This window comes from Accipiter gentilis, chromosome 22 (genome assembly GCF_929443795.1).
Source record: "Accipiter gentilis chromosome 22, bAccGen1.1, whole genome shotgun sequence".
Classification (NCBI taxonomy): domain Eukaryota; kingdom Metazoa; phylum Chordata; class Aves; order Accipitriformes; family Accipitridae; genus Astur; species Astur gentilis.
This window is the reverse complement of record NC_064901.1, coordinates 3182304-3202342: the sequence shown is the minus strand read 5'-3', so window position 1 is coordinate 3202342 and position 20039 is coordinate 3182304. Positions and strand designations below refer to the sequence as shown.

The 20039-nt window shown below is 40.6% G+C and overlaps 1 protein-coding gene across 6 annotated transcripts in view; it reads left to right on the top strand.

Annotated features, from left to right (window-relative positions):
* The window catches only part of TTLL5 (tubulin tyrosine ligase like 5), a 154531-nt gene extending 135849 nt beyond the window's left edge, over positions 1 to 18682 (top strand). For all 6 annotated transcript variants that reach the window (XM_049825349.1, XM_049825351.1, XM_049825350.1 and 3 more), the window contains 2 exons: positions 302 to 387; positions 10135 to 18682. In XM_049825349.1, the coding sequence (XP_049681306.1) occupies positions 302 to 387; positions 10135 to 10175 (127 nt within the window). In that variant the 3' untranslated portion in view covers positions 10176 to 18682. The remainder of the gene's footprint in view (positions 1 to 301; positions 388 to 10134) is intronic.
* The last annotated feature ends 1357 nt before the right edge of the window (positions 18683 to 20039 follow it).

Genomic DNA, 20039 nt, shown 5'->3' with positions numbered 1-20039 from the left:
GTGCTTTGGTGGTCCAAAATCATTCACTATCTCCTTTATCCTCCAGAATCAGCTTCCAAGGCATGTGGGACAATTAAGTGTTTTAGGCACATCAAAGTCTTGCTGGTGGCTTGAGTCTGCTCTGCCTTTTTGGAGTCAGTTGCTGTCGCTGCCTTTTTCATACCATGTTCAGGCACAGCTTCATAGCTACAATCCCAGTGAGGTTATATAAACTAGAAGAATTCTCTTTTTTTTGAGACTTTTATTATTCCTTGGTATATGTCATCTTATCTCTGTCTAATTTGATGATTTTACCTGTTAGGGTGACATCCACTGAAAGGCAACTGAATGGATTCCAGAACAGCCTTCACAGTGCTGCATCCTGTGAGCCAGGGACAAATTCCACAGGTGAGTGCCAGTGCCAAAGACCAGGAAAGTGGGGGTGGGCATACTAGGATGCTTTCATCTTTCTCAAGAACTGGCAGGCAAAAAACTTTCTCAGCAAGAAGAAACACAGCTGCATGTAGTGGTTCCTAGGTAACAGTCTGGGTTCAGCTGTGCAGGGAATTTATTCCTCCTGGGATTAAAAAGACTAAACAGAAGGGAGCAAAGGCTGAGTTTCATAGAGTTGGAAGAGGAAGATCCCTAAAAATGTGGCTGGGAAAAAAAACTTGGCTAAAAAGGCTCCTCTTTGCTTTAGGCTTTGGCTCAAAGATGCTCTGTTGTTTAAGCTTGGCCTGTAATAAAGGGCCAGGACATTCTTTACATTTTTCTTCAGTCTTGCAGAAAAGCCCCTTAGTTCAGAAAGACATAGTTGAGACTTGTGAATCAGCTGCATAGTGAAGTCAATCAGTAGAAGTGAAAGTTCCCAAAGGAAAATCACTGAGACTTATAGAATGAAATCTTCATCATTCCATAGTGGCTAGTTAATTCAAACAGGTTTATCTGCCATTAAGGTCTCAGTAAATGAGGACCCAATCAATTTTTCATTGATGCAGACGTATTAGCAGGTAGAGCGTAAGCTTGATGAACCCATATTTACCCACAGCCCACAGTAATTTGTGATGGTGCTATAATGGAATATATGTACAAATTATGGTCTAGAATCCTTTAAAAAATTATATTTCTGACCTTTTGTTTTGCTGTGAAAACCCTGAAAACATTACTTGAGTATCACAGTGATGTCTGTGTTTTCACAGGCTGAAAGAAAACTTTGCATAGGGGTGAACTACCCAATTCATCTCTTGGATATTTAGCTCTGAAACTTAATGATGTCATTTCCATTATTAATGTCAGTGATTTTATTGCTGATCCTCTAGCACAAACATTCAGCTAATGCACTTACCATACAGTTCCAAACTGCTTCCCATGCTTTACCACCTGCCAAAAACTCCAGTTGTCCTACTAGAAATTTTGTAGGGTGAATACCCGTAGTCAATAAAGAACACCCTGCAGCACATTGGAACGTGACAGTGTAGGAATGGAATATAGTGGGACTATCAAAATAAATAAAATTATGTCAACATTGTAGTATATGTATACTTGAGGCAAAAGTTCTGATCTACTATATAGTTCAAATTGAGTTTTTAGTCCAGTATATAAAGCAAGGTTACACATAAATTTACAGGTAAATGTAAAAATAGAGTTCTCAATATATTGACCAAACTGGTTTGCTGAGTGGACTTACATGAAGGTGTTTGTGTGCTGAATTCTGCCTTCTTTTTCACAGTTTTAAGAGCACTCTCACATTTGCCACACTGTAATTTTAACCTCTGCAAGAGATCCTCTCCATCTCCTCTGGGTACTGCTGTTGTTACGTGTGTCTGTGATAACTGTAGATAGCATTTTTCCATCCTTCCCTGTTTCTGTCAGTATTTATGCAGAGCATGCATGAGGGTTGTTGATAATATTAATGATGGAAGGCAACAGCCAGAGCTGCAGGAAGAATATAGGCTAGATAACAGCTACAGGGTTTAGGGTAGTCACCGTCTCCAGGAGTACTTGTAATCCAGTGAGAACTGAGAACTTCAGCTCATGTTTCTTTCTGTAAGACTAGGCTAGCTGCTCTGTACTAAAGTTATCCACTCTGAAGGTGAAACAAAGGGTTTAGCCTGCCATTTAGCTAAGAATGTGAAGGCTTAGATAGAACTCTGGTTTGGCTAGGGGTAGGCTAGCAGAACCATGGTGGGTGTGTCACTTAAAGCTTCCTTGTCGCTAGAAGAAGCATATAGTGCCAAGAACAGTGCTAAGTATTGTGGTGATTGAACTAACTAGAGCAAAATGTTTGTTCTTGGAAACTGGGGAATGATATTTTCTTCAGCTTTGCACCAAGCCACTGGTATGCGTCAGAGGCTGCTGTGCCCAGTCTGTGTGTCTCAGAAACTACTCTGGTCCTTCCTGCAGGAACAGCTGTTTTTATTCTTCACTCTCCCCATTGATTGCTTACACTAGGGCCCTGATTTCCCCCATCAGCAGCTTATTTGGGGTTACTGTTTCACATATATTTAGTGTGCTAGATACCAACTAGAGGGTTGGAGATACAAGTAATAAAGCAGATTACAGAATAAACTGCAAGCATTTAAAGATAGAAGGCTGTGAAAAGTTGCAGAGATAAAAGAGGAACCAGGCAGAACCTCTGTATAAACACACAGAGAAATGTTCGAACATGTCTGAGAAGCTTCAGTAGGCCTTCTCCTCTAACAGCCTATCTGAGGATAGCTATGGGGCTCTGCAGAGATGAAGCATAAGGGTGTCACAAGTGATCTAACTAGGAGTAAGTATAATGCTCAAAGGAACAGAGAGTCAGGCAGTATGGAAACTTTTAACCAGACTGTCCAGAAAAGAGTTCACTGGTGGTTAGTACTGCAGCTGTAGAAAACCAGTTCTAGATACTGTTGTGTGGTGGGCTCAAGCTCTTAAGGACAGATCCCTTGAGACAAAATAAAAGGGAGAATAGGAGTCAGCATTTCTGCAAAGCAACTCAGAATTCTGAAACAAGTCATCACTACAACGAAAGTGTGGCCTTATCCTCATTTCATGGAGAGGTAGAAGTTGTGTGTGAGCTGTGCACCACTGGCATGATGAGAGGGAAGGCAGAGATTGTCATGAGTATCTACAGACAGGAGGCTAAATCTGCAAGCTATCATTTGGGGGTTATTTGTAGTGTCTGAAAAGACAGTTTCCTATCAAAGTTCCTGAAAGTTTAACAAGATTTATGCTATTAAAGAAATACTAAGAATTACTACCTCTAGGGAACATTCAAAAGGCTTCTGACCTGATTTTTCACTGAAATTGAACACCCAGCTGCTAGTGGGTTGTCAGTCATTCTGAAAATACAGCCATTATCACATTGCTTTTTTTTATTCTGTGTTACTTTGAGGGTTCCTCAGCATTACACTGATTGTTTCCTGCTTCATGGAATTTAGCAATTCAATTAGTGTTAGTGAAATAGGGTGATGGTGAACTAAGAAATCAGTTCTGTTTTCCAAGTCTTCTTCGCAATACAGCTTGCTGACTAACAGTTAAGCTAAGTAGTATAGCAGGTTGTTCAGTTCCAGGTTGTCTTGATGAGGCTGTGTTTGATATAGCGAGTTCAGATGATGAAGGAAGGAACCTACAGCCTGGTCATTTTTTTTACTGTATATGTTAACAGTGTAAGGTGTATGGAGACATCTTGCCATATTTTGCTGGTTTATTTTCTGTTCTTCTCTAGTGGCATTAGGTGAATAGTACATGAATTCTTTTTCTCAAGAAAGTGAAGTACTAGGTAAAGAAGATGTCATTTTTCCACCAGAATTTAGTTTTTGACAACTGGCAAGAAACATCAATGAAGTTCTATAGCTACATGGAAGACCTCATAGTTAGAAATTTATTATGTTTATTTTTCTTCCTTTTTGATAAATGCTAACACAAGCAGGTTTTAGGGAGAATAGAGAATGAAGGGGTCACTTTATGAAAACATAACAGCATAGTCCCAGGCAGCTTCTCTGTTCCTGAGCTGGACTCTTGTCTGCAAGAGCCTGAAGACAGGAACAACCTGAAAGTATAGTTAACCCCTCGGTGCAGTTGTGGAGTGGATGCACAAGTTGATGATGCCAGCCAATTTTATTTGGTTTAGTTTGATTTGTAAAGGTAACAGCAGCTATGAGTGAAATCTGTCTTCTGTCTTTGTGCTTCTTCTTTTGCTTGCTGCGAACTTCTTGAGAGTTTGTGATGTTTTTATTTTAAAAGCTTCAGAATACAGAATGCCACTGGGGTTCTGTTTTTCTATGACAAAAATAGAATGTGCTAATAACCTATATAATTACAAACAAATATGAATTATGATTAAACTGGGCAAGACTGATGCTTGGCTCCAGGCTTGACAGGACTTTCACCTTTTCATACTCAGACTGATTAACAGCGATGCAGTTTTATTGTGCTAATGTTAATATAACTGCTCTCCACATGGCTTTTCCACTATGTGTGCTGGGAGAAGAAAAAAGCATTAGAGTTTCTGATTAGATGAGGTAAAAGTTAGTAATATGTTATCTGAGTTTGACGGCAGTGAAGACTGCTAATTCATGCAAAGTCTCAGATCTCTACCTAGTCTGGTTTAAAGCATGAGTCCAAAACCAATTTCTTTGTATTCCATCTCTCTTGACAATACTTCATAAAGAAGGTGAATGTCAAAACTCATCTGAAGCTAGGGAGGAAACTTCTTGAGCTAGGTAGTAGAGACTTGATTTTATTCCCTGTGATTCCCAGGTCTGTATCTGAGCTTAGTTGCAGGATGATGCACAGTTGTCTGTTTACTTTGGCCATTCACCTGGCCTCCGTATCTGCATGAATGCCAAGTCCTGAAGGTTTGCACCTCTTTGAAATAAAGTGTATCATCATCTGTAAGGGCTTAAAACTGGATCCTGAACTGCCAAGAGACTAGCTGAAGAATATGGGGATTAATAGGCTGGTTTGGATCTAATCCACGTAGAAGGCAGGCTGCTGATCTTAGTTTTCTAGTGATTTCCTTCTTTAGGCTAAGGTGGAGAGCAGTGTCTGAACACCATCCAAATAAAATGAATGTGCAAGAGGTGTGGTCCAGTATAGACCAATGAATGGGGCCTGCTTGCAAACTAGTGATAGTAAGGAGCACTCTTTTGCACTTACTCTTCTCTGCATCTAGCACGCTCCAGTTTTTTTTCATTTTACAGGAAATCTACAGGTGGAATGTGTATCTCTAAAGTTTTTTATATCCAAGGTTATTGTATGGTCCTTCATAAGAAGGTCATGTATGTCTTGTTACTGAAGACCTGAAATTAAGAGTTAACGTTGGAGGCGCTAAGTTGTGACTGGCCGTTGTCTACCCACTGCTTGAATTAACATTATTCCAGAAATGCAGCTTCTTTTATATAAGTTTAAGGAAAGAAGAGGTACTTTTAGCAGGCATGCAAAAGTACAAGCTTCAAAATTGTCCTGCACCAGCAAAAGGAAAAAAAAAAAAAGGCAAGTAAACCCAACAGGCATTTAAACAAGATGCATATAATCACTTTGTATTGTTTGCCAGATCTAAACAAAGAAAATATCTGGGTTTGGGAGATTCTTTTATCAGCCAGTGTCTTAAAGGGTGGGGATGGGATGGGATGGGATATGTACTGTTGCCACTGTGCATGGCCTGTGTCAGACTCCCAGCCATTTGCTACAGTAGGGTGGAATTCTCAGCTGCCCGGCTTTGTCCAGGCTTCCCCAGCTTCTGCCAGGCTCCCCTGCAGCCTTGGAAGGCAGTAGATTGTTGAACACCAATGTATTTATTTTTGTGTTGTTACCACATTCCCAAGAGGAACCTTGGCTATGATTTCAGCTGGTCTCACCACACTGTCCAAATCCTTCATCAGGAGCAGCTGGGAAAAGAAATCACTCAGGTTTCTGCATAGCACATTGCTGGTACGCTTCCTCCCTCCCACTAATCCCGTTAATTCCAGTCTTCATTTGCCACCCTCCTGGTTCTCTCTTGTTGCTGTGACAGACTGCACAAGTGGTCTTGACTTTGAAAGGTGACCTTCAAATGGGCACCTCAAGTAACCTCTACCTCAGACTACTTTGGCTACTCAGGCACAAGATATCTTATAACACAAAAGAGCAACTTTTGATGTCACCTCATTACTTATCCTAGTCCAGGAATGGAGTAATGATGAGCTCTTCCACATAAATCCTTCCAGAGCCACCTGTCTGCTGAGAAGCTCTGGGTGGGTCACTGAAAGGGAACAGCAGTGTGATATCCAGCACCTTGCATCAAACTTTTCTAGTGCAGCCTCTCACCCTGCATGCAGCCTTTGTCAACAGCAGTAATAACATTCTGACAGCATCTCTCTCTGTAGTGCTGTCTCTGTGCAGGGAAAGGATTATTGAGAAATGGAATCAGTCCATTTTACCGTATTTTGGAAAGCAGTGGAGATTGAGGTGAATCCTGCTATTGTGCCTCCCTTTTGGGGAGGGCAAAGAATCAGTTACAATGGAAGATTTTTGGTTTCACATTTGTTCTTAGAATTGTCTTCCTAAAGCTATTGTTTTTTCATGCATCACAAAAACATCTTGGATCTTCTCTCTCTCCCCTGCTGACTTCCACAGTTTCATAAAGAGGACAAACAGGAAGGGGGAAAAGACAATTTCTCTCCCTGTTATAGTTTTTGCATCTGTCCCAGGTCAGATAATGACAGACAAGCCTGTAGTACCAGATGGACCAGAAGGGAAAGAAGGGTAAAGAAAGACCTTCTCCTCACGCTATTTCTTGGTACTCTTTGAAGGAGCATGGAACCATTACCTTATGGCTAGCAATGAGCAAATATTGATATCTCTAATGAATACCTTTAAAATAGATACAAATTATCAACATGGCATGACTATGTTCCAGTTTATCCAGTTACTAAGTCTCATTAAATCCCAGCAGAGTGTAAAGCTCTGGCAAAAGCAGCATTCCAGGCCCTTCTCGGGTGATGTTAAGGAGATAATGTCCAACTCAGTCATCGCTTCTCAGCTAGAGCTGAGGGTCAGTGTTCACTTCTAATGATCAGAAATTACATTTATTCCTTAACTTGTAAGAGCAGCCTGCCTCTCACACCTTTAGTTAACCTTTTGCCTTTGTTTTCTGTGAAAGGAAGGAGCTTTTTCCTGTTGCTACTGGTCTTATGCCACTGAAAGGACATTCTAAGTCTCAGGACCACTCGGAAAGCAGGAGAAAAAAGAAAGGACAGTCTCTAGGAATTGGCTTCCCTGTTTAAGAACTAGAACCCAGCTTGAATTTTAGGAGCCTTCACTTCTGACAGACTCAAAGAAAACTCCAAAGCAGGATAAGTAATGACTTCAGGCAGTTGGCATTTTTGCCTGACTGAAGGCTGAGCATTACTTGTTCTCAGTAGTTAGGTGATGGCGAACTGCCTGTATTTCCTTGCTGTGTTGGAAATGTCATTCAAGATCAGGTGTGCAAAGACTGGGGAGAGTTTATATAATATCTTGGCTACTTCTATCTCACATCTGGCCCTTTGGCATTAAGCTACCTATAGAGAGGATGACTTTGCCCATCCAAATTGGATTTTGTTTTAATCTGGCATTATTTTATTGAGACTAAAAATAGAAGCCAAAATGTGTGTGAATAGAGTAAAAGGAGTATCTGAAGTTATGAAATGAAATGTGGGGAAGAGCCAGAGAAGAGAGAGCCACAACAAACCAGGGAGTAGGGAGCTGAATAAGAGAAATCAGAATGAAGGCTCTAGTACAGAAGGGCATTAGCAGTCAGGGTGAGAAGCCCACCTGGTGTCTTCTCTGTAACATGGGGAGCAGGAGGGCTCATGCTGGCTTCCACTACAATTTCTCCACTTGTTAATGAGGCTGCTCATTGCTCTTTTCATGCAGGGAGACTTCACTTGAATACAGTTGTGTGTACTGTTTGTGTCATGCCCCCCTCCAAGTAAATTTTCATGACTTGGAACTGCTGCTTTCCCTTGCCTGCCCAGTCCAGCAAGCCAACTTGAAATTGTGCCCAAAAGATGGGGGAGGGAAGGCTGTCCTTCTGTTGTCAGCTGTCCTGGCTTGCTAGTGTCAGTCACCCATGGATATAAATAAACCTCATCTATTTATTGCCTTTCTTAGTTGCACTATATATTATCAAGAGAATGCTGGGCATCACTGTAGGATTAGAAATTCCCTCTGCTCTGGGATAAAAAAATCTGAATTTCTAGGATTATCAGAGCTTTTCAGGGAGAAAGGAAGTTCCTGTTTTCAACACTAGATTGAGGAAGCTTCAACATGCTTCTTAGTTCTGCCAGAGACTTGCTGTGGGTATGATGAAACAGCCCAAACTAGCTCTAAAAAATGTTAGCATGGGTCCCTGACCTGGTACTGTCATCTAGCCTAGTGCTCTGCTCTGTCTCATTCCTGCAGCTTAGAAGCAGAGTAGATAAGGTGCTGGTGTCTGAGCAAGGGTGTGTACATCTGTGTTGGGAAAGTCGATATGGCACTGAATTTTAGTGTGCAGGTATCCTGTAAATGACTTTACACAACTCCTGTGATTTCCTTCTGACTCAGAATCATACCCATAAAATTGAGGTAATCCTTTTCTTCTCCCTATGTAACTGTTCTAAGTACAAAAGTGTTAAAGTTTTAGAGGTGCAGTCATGGATGACATAATAGTATGTAAACACGTGGACAGACATACAGGCAGATGCTTTAACACCTCTTGGTAGGCAGAGAATAAAGGAGATTCATTCTGTTGTATGTGGTGATTCACTGCAATGACTCTTGTCACTAGGGACAATCAACCCTTAATGTTGGCTGCTGTCAGGAATGAGGTTTTTTTCTGTTCCCCCTACTCAACCAGAAGGAGGTGGAATGCTCACCAGTAGCTTTGAAATGATAAAACTTCATAGAATTATATACATTAATATTTATTAAATTATTGAATTGGCCATCAGCTGCACTCATGGTAGGAACCTATGTATTTACTTGTAGACATAGGAATGCCTCTCTCTGTGTTCAGTTCTCAAGGTAACCATACAAAAGGAGCTCACACAAAGTGATTTTAATTCAGTTTGTAAGAAAAGACAAACTGTACTGTGCGTTTCTGTAGGAAAAGGAAGGCTGAAAGGTCTCTTCAAAACAGGAAGATGAGGTTGAAGTTGGCTGCCTCTCTCATGTGCCTTTGTTTTCCTTAATTTCAGCACATTGCCAAGGGATGGTATTCTGGACTGGTATCCTATCTTAATAGACATTGTTGACAGTTTGGTTCCTAATTCAGGTTCCAAACTTTCTGTGCAGTGACATAGCTGACAATCCTGCTTTCTAAACAACCTTCCAGATCCTCTGTGCTGTGTGACATTTGGCTCTATGCTGGGCTTTCAAGGAGAGCATATTTTTTAAAATATAGCAATATTTTTAATAAATAGCTCTCAACATCTGTCACTCACATTTAGGAGCAAGCTGATGTGCTAAATACACAGGACAACCTTTACCTACTACCTTAGCTGTAAAATGCAAACTGACCAAAATAAACTTGGTACATTTCTCAGTGTTTTGGATTTTTCTTTTTAAAGGACTGTCTGAGGATTTTTAAGTAAAAGAAGTGAAGATGACATGGACTTTTTCCCATAACATGCCTAAGTAGGAAAATGTTGCAGTATGTACAATTAAAATCATACCTTTGTAATAAGGAAAACATTTTTTCTTCCCATTATCCCCATTTTGTTTCTTTTAAAGAGCAAACTTTTCACATCCCCATCTTTCCTGCACCAAGGTCCTCAGCATCTTTTGGAGTGGGGAAGTAGACTCCCATGCAAGTTAATGAGTAAAAGACACAAAGAAAGAGACAAAGCATACTGATATGGGACAAGGATTTAGAGCTACTGGAGGAGCATGTAAAGAGAGGAGTCAGATGACTCAGAGGTGAAGAGTGAAGAATGTATTCTGGGGCTTGAGAGGAATACCAGGACTACTTTTTCACACACTAGCTTATTAAGTTAGGTTTTGTCATACTGATCTGTGATCTCATCTGTTACTGTAGAGAGAGGGTGTGTGATAGAGACATCCAGATTTCTCGTGATGGCTGAGATTTGCAGAGCAGTGCAGCAGATTTTCCCACAAAACAGTCTGCTGTGATTACTCAAAATCTTTGCTTTGTGTTTTTTCCAGCCTCTACTCGCAGAGAAGGACCGACACTGAACACCAGGTGAGGAATCCAGGGTGTTGCTTCAAGTATAGGACAAAGGAAAAAGCAGCAGTGACTTTGTACCACCACACTCCCATAACACCCAGGAAAGAGTGAAGAGGAGGCCCTGGTTATAGGACAACCCACTGAGGAGAGTACATGAACATCTGTGGAAGCCGGTGATACACCTGCAAGCTGAGGTGAATGATTGCCTCTGAGAGCTTCTGCTGCCGAGTCTTGGGGTCCCTTCCTCCCACCTCTTCCTGATCACTAACTGTGAGATCTTTCTAGAAGACGCAGGTCCTCCAGCTGTCTGTATTGTTCCTAAGGTCCAAATTTGAACATAAAGTCTCATTTGCCTAGCCATTTCAGTCTGTCCCAGTCTGGTAACAGCTAAGATTCTCTGCTGTCATTACTTGGCAACAATCACAGAGAAAAATATTGGAATGTATGACTGGAGACATTCGTGTTGGTTGCCATCTTGAATTTTGGCACAGAGCCATAGAAATTATTGGTTTGAATAAAGTAATTTAATTTGGTTTTTTTGGTTATAATTTCAGTTATGAATTCACACCCCCAAAATATTTGCTGTCATTGTATTGGACAGGTTTTAAAATCCATCTTTATGTTTTACTGTTGGATGCTTATGTTCTGTGTGGCTTATTTTTGTATTTTGATTTCTGTTTGTTTAGGCTTTATAAACCTTTTGGCTGATGTTTTCAGACTGAAGCTTGAACTCTAGGGCCCAGGTGGCTCCTATCAGTTGCAATAGTGGCTTGATGAAGCACTCCAGTTAAAATTTGCCTACTGCTATGAAAATTAATTTCCTTGTGTTAGAAAACAACATCAGCATCTGGAAAATGTATTGGAGAGAAGATCCACACATCCTTAAAATGAACAGGAAGCAGCTTTAGCTCTGGCTCTTTGTTGGTGCCAGGTTAAAGGAAAACTCAGTATTTTGCAACTTCTGCCTTGTAAAACAGCAAGTGTTATGATTGTAATTCTCAAATGGTACAAAATCTCCTGTTGTCTGTATTGGAGCCCTCAGAGATTGGATTCTAACAGCCTGTTTGATCTGTTTTCTTATTCCACAGCTCCCCTGTTATTTCTAGCCTGTATAGTCAGTGTTAAGAGATCATTCTCATGTGTTGGCAAGTAGATAATGATCAACCCAAATGGCTGATAGAAGAAACAGTGTCAGAGAGGGAAAGTGTTTTCTCTTGAAATGATTGTGTTCATGTTCACTCTTGAATTGTGCATATTTCCTGTCATTCAAGACCAGATAAATTGTGAGAAGATGAAATGATTATGTTCATACCCCGTTGGTTGCGCTATCGCTTGCTCCAGGCATGAATTCATAGGACAGAACGTGCATTTTTCTATTTCTGTTCCACTTACACATACGACAGACGTTGAATACTTCATTTGTCCAAAATGTGGTTCTCTGATGTAGCTGTTCCCTTTCTTACTTCATTGGCTTATATTTCATTTCCTAGACAGTCATGATCATGTTCACTTTCTCTGCTTTTTTGAGCTGTGTTCTTCAAGAATCTCCATATCATATGTCTGTTGCCTGTGCTGCCATCATATATCATCAGTGACCAAGAGATTTGTAAAATCTTGTGAAATTACTTTCAGATCATGTCCCTTCTGTCTGTAATCACTGAGTTCCACCTGTGGATCTCCAAGGCATGTTCCTACTGGTGCATCAAGTTGTTGTCTCATGATTAGTGAAAATTTAGTTGCAGAAGTTGTTACTTCAAACTTCTGCACATCCTCAGCAGCTGCAGGCTTCAAGGCCTTGGGTCTGTCTTCTCATAGCCTAATCTGCTTATGTGTGGTATTAGCTATAGCCTCCAGCTCTGTTCCAGAACTGTCGAAGGGGCTATTTTCCGATAAGATTTAGCTTCAGTAAATAATGGATTCCATTCCTTTCTTCCTCCCAGGGGATCTGAGTTATCCTTATTCCACTGGGTTTCATGTGCAGGATCAAGTAGCTATAGGATATACATCCTTGTGGAATTCTCATCTCTGTTTTTATTCTCTCTAGTTTCTTCATTCAGGTTGTCACAGCCACCACTGAAAACTATAAGAGAGGTTTGGAGGATAGAGATCTAAATGCACAGTTAGCCCAGGAAAGGTGATTGTCTTCAGAGGATCATTGGCAGCATTCTTACATCTTTGGCAAATTACCAGTTAGTGCTGGCTTATTATGAACATAGGTTAATTGTTGTGTCAGCTTTGCCAGTCTCCCACCCACTTATTTTGGGAAAATTACTTGTATTCAGTTATAGCCAGCATGTTTTCTGAACTTCTTTGCATTGCATGTTAGATGTAGCTACAGCACATCTGTAACTGTGATGACTTAGTAGCAGTGTATCAGACATCTTGTCTCTAAGATTTTTTAAATATTCAGAGGAATGCACATTGCAGTCTAAGACCCTCATTTCAAAGGCATGAATTTTGTCAGCTTCAGCAGCAGTGAAGTCCTGCATCCTTTGTTTCTGGAAAATTTTTCTTTTGCTTCCAACAAATAAAAAAAACAAACAGGGATATCAAGACTGGTCCTTTACCTGAAGCCAAACACCTAGACCTTGAACTACTGTTCAGCCTCAGGATCTATTAGGGCAGCCTGAGCATCAAAAGAAATAGCAGTATTCCTTTGCCTTGGGCTTCTGCTGATCCCAACTCTGACCACAAATGCTGTTACCTTGGGAGCATGTGCAATAGAGAATCAGGAACAAATACTGCGATTCCAGCCTCTTGTTTTTGCATCACCCTGTACTCCTCAGCCTGGAGTCCATGTATGTGTTTGTGCGTGGTGGATACTGTGTACTAAAGGATAACATGTATTTTGTCTCTTTGCGGCTCTGCTACCTCCACGTCCGTCCCTTTTCAAAAACCTCTCAGAGACTGCTTCAGTTAAGAGATTCAGTGGGGAGAATAGAACTGTTTCCCACACATCTTGGAGAGAAGGCATTTTACAGGAAGTGTTTTCTAGTACAAGGGAGGAATGGAGGATAGCAAACCGTTTTGGATTTATAATAGTTGCATATGATGGGAGTACAATTATATACGTGCTCCTCAAGTGGGGATTAGTTTGTCTCTGCTTTTACGACATTTACTTCCCTGTATTCATCAGTGAGTTTCATTGAAAGCGCCTTTGTTTACTGTGAGAAAAGAAAAAATTACTAATAGAAGACCCCAACAGTCATTCAGCATCTACTTCAGTTGTGAAACTGGATAATGTAAGCAGGGGGTCCTCTTCTTCTCTCCTACTCTGTGATGTTTTGCATCACTTCTAAGTTAAGGAGCCTTTTCCAATGACGGAGAATCAGGCTTGTTAGTCTTGAAAAGAGTAAGGTCCACATCAGAGTCCTGGAAGCTGAGGTAATGCAGAGTTCATGCAAGCATTTTGTGCTGTGTTTACGTGATGACCATACCATAAGATAAAAATTAAGGGAGGGATATTAGATTATCTCCTCTCCAGAAGCAGCTGACTTGTACTCAGTATGTGAAGTATTAACTTCACTTTTACATGGTTCATCTTGGCCTTTAAAACAGCCTCACAAGTCGTGTGAGTGCCATCAGTGGGAGGTGGCACTAGGTAGACCATTTAGTCTTGGGTGCCAGTGAGACATGCAGAAATTTCAATTCTCAAGCCTACATATGCTTTTGGACAATCATGGTTTGTGGGAAATGCTCCTCATTATGATGCCTGGAAGGTCAACATACGTATCTCTGATACTGGTTCCATGCTATGACAGGAGGTTTTGTTATCAAGACCTTTGTTTACTACTAGGAATCTCAATGCTGTGCCTCTTCCTCATACCAGAATATGGATAGTCTCTGTGTGCATGAAGTGCATGGAGTTGAATGGCTAACAGTGCTGGACCATTCCTCTTCTTTACCTGTGAAGGAGATCATTGACTTATAGGTGAGCTGACAGAACAGACTGGATTCTCAGCTTGCATTTTTTTCAGGCCTGTACCTTGTACTAATACAACAGTCCCAGTCATTTTGGATTATTTGCTGGAAACAAAATTAGCCTGGCTCCTGACTTATTTTTGTTAAGGTTTATTTGATCAAACTGCCAAGGACTTTTTTTCCTCAGTCAGTCCTACATTTGCTGCTCATATTAATCTTGAGCTCACTGTTTGAATCTGGATGGGTTATTTGCAGGTGCTAAAATAGTTGGATTTTTTTGGTTGCAGAAAGTAACTGGCTGATTGATCCTCTTCATACTATTTCCTTTCTGGACACATTATTCCTGTTGATCTGTCATGAGTTTCTTCAGAAAGAAGCTTCGGAGCTTTACTTAAACCTGGGACTTGACTTCCTTTTCTTCTTTCTAGAACCTCTTGTTTCTAGAGCTAAGACATCCTTCTTTATGCCAAACATCAGGAGAACCTTATTTTATCTTTGCAGAATCAGGTCAGTCAAACAGTCCTTGAGATTGGCTATACCAAGAGCACTAAACTTAACATTCATAGTTCTCTTCATACAGAAAGTGGTTAACTAGAAAAGAGATGGTCAAGGAGGAGTGTAAGGGAGAAGGTGAAAAAGGAGTAATTTTTGACAGTCTTGCCCACTAGAAGAAGTAGGAGCATCAAATGAAATTAGAAGATAACAAATGCAAAGAAGAAAAAGAAAAGGGGGGGGGGAGTGCGCGCAATTTTTTTTTTTCACATTGTGTAATTCCCCATGGAACTCCTTGTCACACGATGTGGATACAAAAAAGTGTTTGTGGTTTGAAAAGACAAGTAGACAAGTCCATGAAAAAGTAATCTATTAGGGCATATTAAATATTAAAACTAAAAAACAAGCAGGAAGTTTCTAAGACCTTTTAAGTGACTATTCCGGGGAAACATCACAATGGGCTTTTGCAATTTTTAGTTTGTCTATCAAGCATGTGCTCTCAACCACTGTCAGAAACGAGAGGTGGGCTAGATGGTCTTGTAGTCTGACTTTGTATGAATGTTTTGACAGTCGCAGTACAGCCTACTAGAACAGCCAAGGCAAAGCTGCCTTCCAGGACAGCGGCATGTTCCACCAGAATTCAGTCTGTTTTTTCTAAGAAATGTCTCCACTGCTGACGTCTGCCAATTTGTCACATGCAGCTTGTCTACACCTTCGCCTGGGTGGGCACTATATATTGCAGAGGCTTTCAGAATGAGGAAGCTCTTAACAAGAGCATAAAGGACACCAAGATCCACCTCCAGACAGTTGTGATTTTGGGGGGAAAGTAGGTCACTCTATGGAAGCAATTAATAATGTGATGTTTGTAAATGATTAATTGCTTAAATATGGAAAAGAAAATACCTACCACTAGCTGAAGCTCTTAAGTTACCTTATTCATACGCATTTCACTTCTCGCCATCTTTGCCTTCCAAAGTGCTTTGGTGCAGAGCACCTTCGGGATGAATGTGCACAACCACAGCACATCTTAAAGAACTACTGTACCTGGTAACTGCTTTCTTCCCATTTTAGAACCCTACTGTCCTTTTCCAAAGAATGAGATTAAGTTTCCCTGCTGCCTTAGAGATAAGCAGTTAGGAAATGCAAGCTGATCTTCTCCAAAATTGTTGGATTCTGTGCCCCTCCACGCAGTTTTAACACTGAGGACAAACTCCACTGAACTAAAGGTGACAAACAAGACACCAAGTCTGCCCTGAGGAGTCTGCTCTGTCTGTTACCTTACCAAAAAAGGATTTTACTGGCCCTCATTGAAAAAGAGTTTTCACTGCTGTTTCCAATTTAAAGGAAAGAATCACTGATCACTGTGGAGACCCTGGTGTGAAGCCTTTGCCAGTGGTATTCAGTGAATCATAGTGGTTCCCTAGGGAGAAGAGTAGACTTAACAGGGCCTCTTCAAGTCCACGCCTACAGTGCACACAATGAGCTTGAGAAATCTTCTGTTCTTTGAAAAGGAGTAGCTTCTTTATCTGACCTATCAAACAAAAAAATCGAATTGCCCTTAAAAAACCAAAATTGATGCAATTGTTAAGAATTTGGGGGCTGTTAAAAATGTGTCTTTTATTACCAGAATTTTTATCATTTGTTTGGGGCAGGTGGAAGAGGTGCTGTTACCTTTAAAAGCAATTTCAGCATTGTATTTGGCCTCTTGCCTACTGGTGTTCTGGGATGTGCAACAGAAGACAACCCCAGAACATTAGTTTAATTTGGTGTCCCTGCAAGAGTATTTTAGAAAACCTCATTTCACCATAGTTATAGGAAGGGTAAAGTGTAGTCTCCTTCGCCCAGACTAAGAGGAGACAAGTTACTGTACTCAGTGTAGTTATGTTCAAAAGTCATAAAATCTACTAAAAAAAAATGTTTTGGGGTTATTGATCTAATCCCTATGTCTTGAGTAATACCATGTCAAAAGTCAGGAAGGGATCTTTGAAAAGTTCCTCTACTACCAAGTCCAAATATTTGACAGTCATCACTCCCTCATTCCACTATAAAATTTGTTTTTTCTGAGATTGGGGAAGAAAAATGGCAAGAGATTTTCCCCCACTGTTTCCAGCAGTTACTATATAGGAATCACCTCATGTTTTTGAAGTTGTTTTGCCTTATTTATATGACCTTCTGGAAAGTTCATGCTGTGTCAGATATATTTAATATATCTCGGAAGTCTGTGCCATTCTTCAAAGTGTGCAGACAGACAGCTGTGAATCTACTGGGAAGGCAAATCCCATTAGTGCCACTGGTTACAGTACTTATGCTTTCAGTTGCATGATGCTTCCTCCATTCAAACTGGGGTTGTCTTCCCTCCCGAAAGTGTGTTTTCGCTACCATTTCTATTTCCAGAAATTTATTGTGGCATACATTTTGTCTATGATATCAGCTAGGAATTTTTTTTTTCTTATCCACAGACCTACAAAACTCATGTCTCCATATGTCTACTGAAAATCTCTCATGAAAAATATCTAAGAATAAAGATTGGTGGCTCTTCCTGCCAAATTGTGGCTCTGCAATTTTCTTAGATCTTTTGAATGATGGCTTGGCTGAGAGCAGGTGAAACTGATAAACAACGAAAGACATTTTAAAATGTGTAGTCAGCACATTTTAACTGCTGCCACACGATACTTCCCTGAGATTTTATTGCCATCTCCTTTATTTTGTTTCTCTTTGTTGTTTGTTCTGTTTGTTTCCAGTTCTTCAGGTTAGCACAATAGAGCACTTAGCATGGTAGTATCCAAATGAGATCTTCAGATCCTAAAATATAGTTGGAGATTTCTGTAGCAAGTGTCCTTTGAGGGGGCAGATATCAAATTGTGTCATGCAAGGCAGCTTGTTGCAAGCTGGATGTCTTCCAGAGACTCTTGTTGTGAGTCAGACTGTCTGCTGCTGCTTTCCGCCACAAGTGGAGTTTCTTACAAATCGTTGAAAACAGTGGAGAACTCCTAAGCAAGAGGGTCTACCTGCAAGAGGGTTTCAGCACTTCAAAAGACCATAAATTTTTGTTTCAAGAAAGGACCAGAACATAATTGCCAAGACATTCCCCAGTCGTTGCACTATATGCGTTGCACAAATCTTCTAATACTTGCCCCTGGTTGCACAGCAAATCTTTGTTTTGTCTGCTTCCTGAAGAGGATAGTAACTTCAGGAGAAAAAAGAATTCCTTCCTGAAGAATGTCAGGAAATCTCTGGTTTGATATGACCCAGCTGGCTTCTTTCATCAAGTGATGTACATGCACTGGCCATGATGCATTATTATAATGCCTCATGCTGATTTCTGTATGTGATGAATGAATATCTGTAAACAGCTAGTGAGAAATGTCTGAGTGTTGGCAGACTAGAAAAGGAGGTCACCTTTGCTTTTGGCAACATGCATAACCCCTACATGTAATTATTTCTTGCATTGATCTCTGTGGACAGCAATGAGGTATCATCTTGCCTAGCCAACTTAGTGGAATGAGAGACGAAGAATATCACCCTGCACAAAGACCACTACCCCCCTGAAAGAGTGAGAAATAAATCTTTGTCCTCAGAAGATACCGCTTGAAAGATTGGTATGCCTTGGTATAATTCAACAGCGCCAGCATATACCACAGGGGACAGAGTTTCTGCCTGAAAGCTGTTCACTAAGTCTGAAGGATGTGGGAAACCAATAACGGGGGGGGACACGGTGTTGCCACAAACCACAGCTGTAAAGAAACCTCTATTCTGTACTAGATACAAAGGTCCTTATCCCTAAGTGTATTTCCATGAAATCATAGCCCAGTACTGGAAAAGGCCCAGCTGCTTGGTTGAATGCCTTCAGACCGTCTCTGACATCTTCCCTATGCAACCTAGCCCTAGATAAGGATGTTCTAAAAGCAGCCAAGTAACTGAGGTCTGTAATCTTTGAAATTAGTCTTTCCTGGAAATACACTGTGACATCCAGAGTACTGTACCATATTCTTTCTGAAGTTATGGGCATAAATGGCATCTGAAATGCATTACTGTCATTTAGATAAGTAAAAGAATGGCAACCATTAATCAGCAATTTTCATTTGCTGTATTTCATGTTGATGTATCTGAATTCATTTCTAAGACAATCTATTTCCCAGTGAGTAAAACTGTCTCATCTCTTCTATGTTGACTTGTTGCATGATAAAAGATCTTGTATTTATACAGGGCATCTGAAGCCTTTCTTCAAGAGAGGACAAAAGACACTGAGCTTAGTCGCTTCCATCTATCACTTCCGGAGCTGCATCAAAAATGAACCAGGGCTTAAATGATTTCCCTGTATACAGAAGAAAGTATTGGTAAAGCAGAGACCTGAAAGCCCAGGTGTTCTTTTACTAAACATCATAGCATGTATGTTAGTTATTGATTTTATACAGCTTTTGACTACTACATTCTAGTGATTTTTGAATGTAAAAAAAAAATTATTTTAATAGATGTTATTTTTAAAGAAGTAGAAGGCAGGTTTTCCTCCTTGCACTGTATCCAAATTGCTGCTGTTACTCTAAACCATGATTAATGTAGGTTATAGGCAGCCCATACAACCATCTATTACTTTTCCCTACCGCAAATCGATATAGATTTGCAAGTGTGTAGATATCACAGTTGGCTCCATATGTATTGAAAACTGTAATTTTCGTGATTGATTTCATTGCCTTTCAATCAACCATTAAGAGAAGACAACCCAGTACTATGGAGTTGATGTTTTGCATGCCACTAGAAACACTTGTAGTGGTAAGAAACCTTTTCTGCACAGTGGAGCTGGCCCTAGAGCTGCATCCTGCTCAGTCTGTGGTACTGAAACTGCCCTGCATCGGACCCTGGACCATATTGAAGATGTCTGCCTCATAAGACATGGCAATGGATCTTCTGTCATGGGATGGCTGTAGTGATTTCATTTACAAAGTAGTCTGAGCCTGGAGACCTCCTATATTTCTGCTCTGATGAGGACACTAGTCACAGGTAAGGAAAGCTTCAGAGCAGCATAGATAAGAAAAGGATCTGTGAATTGAGAGAATGGAAATTTGGTAACTACAACAAAGAGAGACATGAGACATCACAGGACAGCAGAACTGAGCTATGATGTTGCTAGAGGAGTGGACAGGTGTCTTTGTCTTCTGTATCTTTTATTAATTTTGGACACAGTCCACCTTGTTTACAAGACTATGTATTGATGTCTGTTGGTTATGGAAAGGTGAAACACAGAGCAGCATATCCCAGTTCACACAGTGGTAACAGAAATGTGCTACTCTTTTTTGTAAGTGCAGTGGGATAGCTAGAGACTGTCCAACTCAAAGACCAGGGAACAAGAACTCATTTAGTCTGCAAAGACTACTCTTTGCTGAAATATCAGTGTACCTTCCTGTACTTACTGAAGCAGTGTTCCTTGCAGACCTCCACAATGCACTACAGCCTGAAAAACAAGGTGTTCAAG